The following is a 7,267-nucleotide window of genomic DNA, read 5'->3' as shown; positions in this document are numbered from 1 at the left end:
TCTTACCCATCCTTAACCCTTTTTCCTCTCACCTTTATTTCTGCTCTAACCCTCACCTTTTTCTTTTAAATTATCCCTTACCTTTTCTCTATTCTATCCTTAACTTTTATTTCTGCTCTATTTCTAACTTTCTATTTTTGCTCTAACCCTAATATCTTTCTTTTAACCTACCCTAACCCTTTTTCTTATTCTAACCCTAACCTTTTTCCTTTAACTTATCCCCTACCTTTTTCTCTACTCTATCCTTAACTTTTATTTATACTCTATTTCTAACTTTCCTATTTTTGCCCTGTCCCTTACCTTTTTCTTCATTCTAACCCTGTAAGGGGCTGGCCCCTAGGCTTGTTCAACGTAGAGGTGCCGTCGATTGACTATTCTAAGCTGAAGAAGGAAGAAAGGACTTTACAAGAGTAGGCACCTAACAGCGGTGAAGCAGACCGGGTTAGGCGGTGTAACGCGGCAGAGTAGTGGGTCCAACGGAGCCGGATCTCGGTAATTGCTCCGGCAAAGCCGGAGATATCAATCCGGGCTCTAGCCCGTGACAAACCCTCACCCTTTTTTTCTGCTTTATCTCTGACCCTTTTCTTTTAACCTATCCTTTATCCTTTTCTCTACTCTAATCCTGCCCTTTATTTCTGCTCTATCCCTAACTCTTGTTCCTGCTCTATCCCGCACCCCTTTCTTTTACTCTATCCTAACTTCTAATCCTGCTCTATCTCTAACCCTTTCCCTATAATATATCCTAAACTTTACTTTTTGACCTATCTCTAATATTTACCTTTATTCTAACTCTCACTTTAATTCCTGCTTTATCCCTAACCCTTTCCTTTTGACCTATCCCTAACCTTAACTCTGTACGATCTCTGACTTGCTTATGCTCTCCCTCTGTGGGCTGCTTCTTTCTTACCTAACTCTGTTTACTTATTATTCCTCCTTATTATTCTGTCTGTATATGTTTCCTTTCTCCCTCTAACTCCTTTTTTCCCTTTCCTACTCTATTATATATATTAACCATCTACCTTATGAATCTGCTGTCTTTGGTTTATTACTTATTAACTTCTCCTCTCTTACTTACTCTTTTAACCGTTTGGTTTATAACTTTTTTTGTTGTACTTTCTTGTTGTTTTGTGAATAGCTTATAACTCTTTTTTTTAATATTTTATTCCTTTATCTCTTTCTCTCTATTTACTCTTTAATCTTCTCTATTATGACTGTTATACTCTTATGAACTCGCCTCTATGGATAGACACCTTACTATTCGACCCTTTTGTTATACTATGCTACTATGCTATCTAATCTAAAACTGGTCCTGTTACTTTTAACTCTGTATCTGTCTATATTATGCTTATATTCCTATGTTCCCTTTTCGCTCCTATTCTTGCCCTCTTTACTTTTGTCTCTTTCTCTGCTCTTTATATTCCTCCCTTCTTCCCTATCCCTTCTCTCCTCTCTATGCTCTACCCTTCTTACCTCTACTTTCCTCTGCTCCTTGGATCCCCCCTTTTTTGGTGCTTGCTAATTGTATATCCCCTCTATTATCCGTTTCTCTACTCTATCTCCTACTTTTTCTCTACTCTATCCCTCTTAAACTTTACTTTATTGCTGACTTCTATTTCTGCCCTATTCTTAACCCTTCTCTTTGCTGTATTCCTGACTTTGATTCCTACTCTGACCTTAATCCTTCTCTTTAACCTATCTCTAACCCTTATTGTGTACTATCCCTGGCTCCCTTATACTCTACCTCTATGGGCTGCTAAATAAATCTCCCTCCTTCTATTTTACTGAAATCTGTTTCTTTACTCTTCCCCCCTTGGTCTCCTATCTGTTTGTATTTCTATTTCTCTCTGTCTACCTTCTTTCTACCTCCCTTTATCTTTAACTACGGTCTGCTTATTCTGCTGTCTTTGGTATGTGATTCTTTAATTCCCCCTCTCTTGCTGACCTTGCTACCCCTTCTTAGCTGTAGTTTTTCTCGGCGTACTTTGCTGTCTTTCTATAATAAATCTTTTACTCTTTCCTATTATCTTAATAATATTCTCTTTCCCTCTGCTTACCCCCTAATCTGCTTTATTATAACTCCTATACTCTTACTAATTCGCTTTTATTAACTGACCTCTTACTGTTCTGCCTTTTTGTTCTGCTACGCTATCTAACCTAAAACTGGCCCTGAAATCTTTAACACTATATCTGTATTATATTTACGCTCTTATATCCCCTTTTTATTTCTGTTTTTTCCCTTCTCTCCGGCCCCTTTCTCTGCTCTTTCTATCCTTCCATTGTTGCCTATACCTTTTGCTGCTCCTTGTATCCCCCCCTTCTTGCTCCTTGCTTATTATTTATCCCCTCTGTTACTCTTTGTCATCTTCCACCTCCTGCTCTCTTATGCTATTAAATCTTTCTGTGTGAAAAAACATCCGATGCTCTGTTTTCTATTATCCTTTACTACTATACTTCCCTACTCCCTACCCTAAACTGTTGTACTCCTATGTACGGCGCCTACTCGCCCCGCCTTGCCCTGCCTGATCACCCCTCTGCTACGCCCTCTACTGCCTTCTGCCACAACTGGCTTGTCAACCGGCCTAACTTGCTTGACTGTACCCCTCCCCATTGGATCATCTGCCCTAACCACTTATATACCTCCTTCTCGCTCGATGCCCATTCCTCTAACCCGTCCGCCCTGCGCATCGCCCTCACCATCTCCTCGTACACCTTCGACCCTACACCAATCGTTGCGACGGCGAACATCGCAACTATCACCCCTTTATACTGGCATGAACCGCCCTCAACCTCCGTGAACTGCCCGCCGTCCTCGCCCAACGCCTCCTATCGCCGACACCAACCCTGCGGCAACCCGCAATGGAAACAACTGCTGAAATTCTCCATCCTCCGTCCGTCGAACATAGCCTCCTCAATCTGCCTCCTATACCTACATGGATAGCCGTGTCTCGACGCGTTCCGGCATAGAGTAATTGAGTAGTAAAAGTAAGATGTGATGATAGCTATTGTAGACGTGATAATAGTTTGGACCCGGACTCCTGTTTGGGGACCTGATTCCTTCCAAGCTAACTATCACATCTAACAGTGGGCTAGGAGCCAAAACAGCCGTAGGAGGCGCGGGCACCGGAGCCCGTCCACTTCATCCATCTCCTCCAGCCAACTACGTATATACTCAGGCCCGTTCAACAGCAGACCTGGCCAGTCCGTCCAGCCCATCGTCTCTAGCACTATCGCGCCTAATGTGCTCACGCCCGTGCCGGCGCCGGTGCCTCCTACGATCATACACGCCGTGACGAACCGCTGGACGACCTTTACCCATGCGCATGGCACCTCCTTATACAGCACGTCCGCCGTCGCTAACGCCTCTTGCTGGTTGCCGTACTTCTCGTCCATCTGTTCCCGGTAGGCTGTCCGCCAGCAGAGCGTCAGCGGGAACCGGCACACGTGGCACCACGCCCCCGTCCCGCCGCCGCTAGCTCGGTATGTCCGGAACATTGCTAGCCAGCTCTGGGCTTCCGACGATTCCGCCCGATGCGAGCACCTTTTCAGCTTGTGCGTCTCTACTATCGGCCCCCATTCATAAAAGGCACAGAGCGCACAGCCGACATCCCTGCTTCGCAGCCGGGCTCTGAGGTCGCAGATCAGTGGGTCGGATGCAGTATGCCCACGGCGCTCAGGCAAGCCTATTGGGGTCGGGGGTGAGTAGACGGTGATGGCTGACAGACGCCTGTATATCTCGGCTGGGTCTGAGAGCTGTTCCCTGGGCCGCAATGCTGCGTTGGGATGGGCTCTAGCTGTCCCTGCTGTTGGAGAGGTGCCTCCGGTAGGTATCTGGAGACGCGCCTGTCGCTCTGCTGCCCGCCGCTCGGCGTCGCGCCGCTGCGCAGCCCGACGCTGCTTCGCATTGAGAGGCGGCTGTTGCGGGGCGCACCTTGTGTTTGGGGATGTGGGGAGCGCTGAGCTGCCCCTCTGATGGCGCAGCCTACTTAGAGCATCCTCTGGTAGTTGTTGCGGGGGTGGTGGTTGACCGGCCTCACTTATAGTAGTGTCCTCCTGGGGCGTGGTTACTGCGTTAGGTGAGCCGGCCTGAGGGCTGGTTGGCAGCTGTTCTCGCGTGTCCGAGATGCTCTTGATCATCTGTTCATAGTAGGAGTCCGCCTGAGTGGGCATAGTGAGGCAGGTTGCTATGTATATAATAACGATAGCGGTTCAGCTTCTTGCCTGTGCGTTGGGTGCGGCTGGGACGGACTATGTATACTGGGGGATCGCGGGAATGACGGGGGCTGGCTCACCCCTGGCGTCGTTGGAGGACCGCGATGTGGGGCACGTGATGATAAGATACCAAGTATCTCAAGTGCAAATCAGGTAACCTGACCATAGTACGAGGGAACCTGTTTTAGGGAAACATTCTTCTTTTGTGTGATAACATGACATAGGTTCTTTGTATAGCTGTATTTGTATATATCCTTTGCCATAAACGCTGCAAATAGTATATGGGATACTTTCCAGCCTACTTTTGCTGCCAATTACGTTACGTATGAAGCGAATGTACGGCCTGATAGCAGCATCTCTTAGTCATCCTCCCATGTGGGGGTCTCCACTACGGCGCTTAAGCATGTCTAGCGACACGGCTTCAACTTCACAAACTCAGTTCCCATTCACCTCAACGGTCCATCTCAGAATGGCGCAAGGCCGACTCACAACTCTTCCCGCAGAGACTGTTGGGTGTATATCGCAACACCTCGAGTCACCTGATCTGCTAAGCTTACGCTCCGCCTGCCGGGCTCTAGCTGACAAGACATCTGGACCTTTCCAGGACCGTTTCTTTCGCACGCGCCATATCATGCTTGAACATCAGAGCATCCGGAACCTGGTCGAGATCTCTCACCATTCAGTTTTCCGTTGCGCGGTGCAAGTCGTCGAACTCACTACTGATCACTTGGTCGCGCCTCCGGATTACATGAGCCGAGCGGACTATGAGATGTGTGGGATTAACGATGAATATGATTGCATCAGGCTCAGCGACGGTGAGACTTTGTCACTTGGCGATGACAGTTACGAGGCTGTTATTGAGAGGTATAGGGCCGAATGGGGTAGCTACAGGGACTTCCTTCTGAGAAAGGGAGACTGGATCAGGGACTTGGTTGAGGCACTATCCAACCTCCCTCATTGCAAAGCTGTCGGCATTGACGACGACGTCCGTCCCTGGGGGGCCCTTCGACTCGGTCGCCGCATTGGCACGTTTCCGAACCGCTTCGTCACTCCCTTCCAGGCCCAGAGTATGGTCTTTGCCACCACGTTGATCAGAGCCCTGTTCATAGGACTGCTGCACAGTCGCCATGCTGTAGAGAGACTCTATATTCAGTTTGGCGATCTGAAGACGGGCTGCACCTCTGTCACCCCACGCATGCTATCAACGATCCCTGTGTCTGTAGACACTTTGAAGAATCGGCTTGCTCCCATCAAAACCCTGCTACTTGTGGTCAACCCAAACAGCCACCAGAACGCATTCGATGAGGATGTGAAGAAACTAGTTTCCAACACCGACCCGATCCAGACTACGGATTCCGATTGGTGTCCGGAGTTCTGCGGCTTCCTCCGTCTTTTTCTCACGCTGACCGACTTCACCTTACACTTCAATCCCCGCGACGAAAGGCAGCAATTTCCGAGGCTTTCCGAGGATCTTCGAATTCCCAGCCTCCAGAGCCTCCGTATCGAGTTCGTCGACTGCACAAGGGACGAGCTTATGACGTTGCTAGAGGGGCATCGCGACACGCTTCGGGAGCTTGTTCTCGAGTCCGTTGATGTCACTGGAGGGGGGCGAAAGACGTGGTCCTCGCTCCTCGGAAGTCTCCAGCATAGCCTCAGGTTAGAGGCAATAGACTTGGGGAACTGTATGGTGGATGGGTTTTATCTCTGTTCACGCTCCTCGGTAACGTTTCTCAACCAAAGGTTTTGCGCAAGTGGCCCTGAGGAGATTGAGGCTATGCGGTCAGCATTAGATGGGTTAGAAGAGTCGGAAGCGTTCCCCTGGTCAAGACGATCTCATGGTGAGTAATGCAGAGTTTAAGTAACGTATGAGATCACCGCGTCCACAAAGGTTATAAAACCCACTCGCCTGAGGTAAAGCATTCTTGTTCCACTCTAACCTGCTTCAGTGATATATAAGCTATGTATCTAGCTCCCTATCCTATCACCTATTACCTATAGATCTATCCCTAAGGTCCTAGCTGCTAAGCACACTATATACGCGCCGAACACACAAACAGCTAAGTGTCCTTTCGCCCGTTGCCAACGTCTCGCTCATCACATCGCTATCCGCCGCTAGGCTTTATCGGCAACGATATCACCCTCATTCCCAACACCAGTCGAGAGGCCTCGTAGCTTGGTGGTAGAGCGCTCCTCTAGCTAAGGAGAAGATCCAGGTTCGAATCCAGGTGAGGTCGTTCATTTTTCCTTTTTCTTGCGTTTCTTTTTGTTCTTCCCCCCCTTCCCCGTAATTGGCTGGCTGACGCCCTCTGCCTCGGCCCCGTCGCCCCGCCTCGCCGTCCGGGCCGGGCTGACGGCGGCGGGCCCCGCTCTTATCCCGGGCCCAGCGACGTCGCCCGCAAGCGTTGCTCCTCGCCGACTCAGCAATCTGTCAAGCTAACTCCTAACGCTTGACGTGCGTCGAAAGGCCTAAGTAGGAGAACGGTAGTAGGCTGAATCACTGGTTGAGGGCCTATCAGCTTAATTAGTCGAGCACTCCTAACCCTAAGGAGAAGATCTGGGTTCGAGTCCTGGGTGGGCCTCTTTTTTTGCACCCTCTGTCGCTTGTCCATTTCTTCCCCGTTGCGCCGCTGCAGGAGCGCGGCGGCGCGGCAGCTGGTTGCAATGCCGGTTTAGGATGCGCCTGCGGGCCGCCGCCGGGCTGGGCGGGTTCGATTCGTATGTATGCCCGAAACGACCGTCATGCGCGCGAGACTACGGCCGCGCATGCCTTAAAGGCGTGAAACGTCGCAGAGATATCACCAGTTGGGATGAGAGGCCTGCCAGCTTAATTGGCAGAGCTCCCCTCTAGCTAAGGGAAGGTCCGGGTTCGAGTCCTGGGCGGGTCGCAACTTTTGCAGCTTTTTTTCTGTGCAACCTTTGCCCTGATCTCAAATATCCAGTCCGTTTTGTCATAGGCCCTCTCCGTTGGCAAGAAATCTCTTGTTTAGGCTTTATTTCGTTTACACTCTCAGTTCTAAGCTATCAGAGTGCAATACCTTATACTTACGAATATGTTATA

The 7,267-nt window shown here is 49.4% G+C and overlaps 1 protein-coding gene across 1 annotated transcript; it reads left to right on the top strand.

Moving 5' to 3' along the window:
• Positions 1-4,678: 4,678 nt before the first annotated feature.
• Positions 4,679-6,055, top strand: CGCA056_v015211 (uncharacterized protein; the record flags this gene model as incomplete). The annotated part of the gene is made up of 1 exon (XM_037330451.1): positions 4,679-6,055. One exon carries the CDS (start codon positions 4,679-4,681, stop codon positions 6,053-6,055), a length of 1,377 nt encoding a protein of 458 aa, XP_037171159.1.
• Positions 6,056-7,267: the final 1,212 nt, after the last annotated feature.

Source organism: Colletotrichum aenigma (assembly GCF_013390185.1).
Source record: "Colletotrichum aenigma strain Cg56 chromosome Unknown KSG_Cg56_contig78, whole genome shotgun sequence".
NCBI lineage: Eukaryota > Fungi > Ascomycota > Sordariomycetes > Glomerellales > Glomerellaceae > Colletotrichum > Colletotrichum aenigma.
This window is presented reverse-complemented; position numbering and strand designations above follow the sequence as displayed.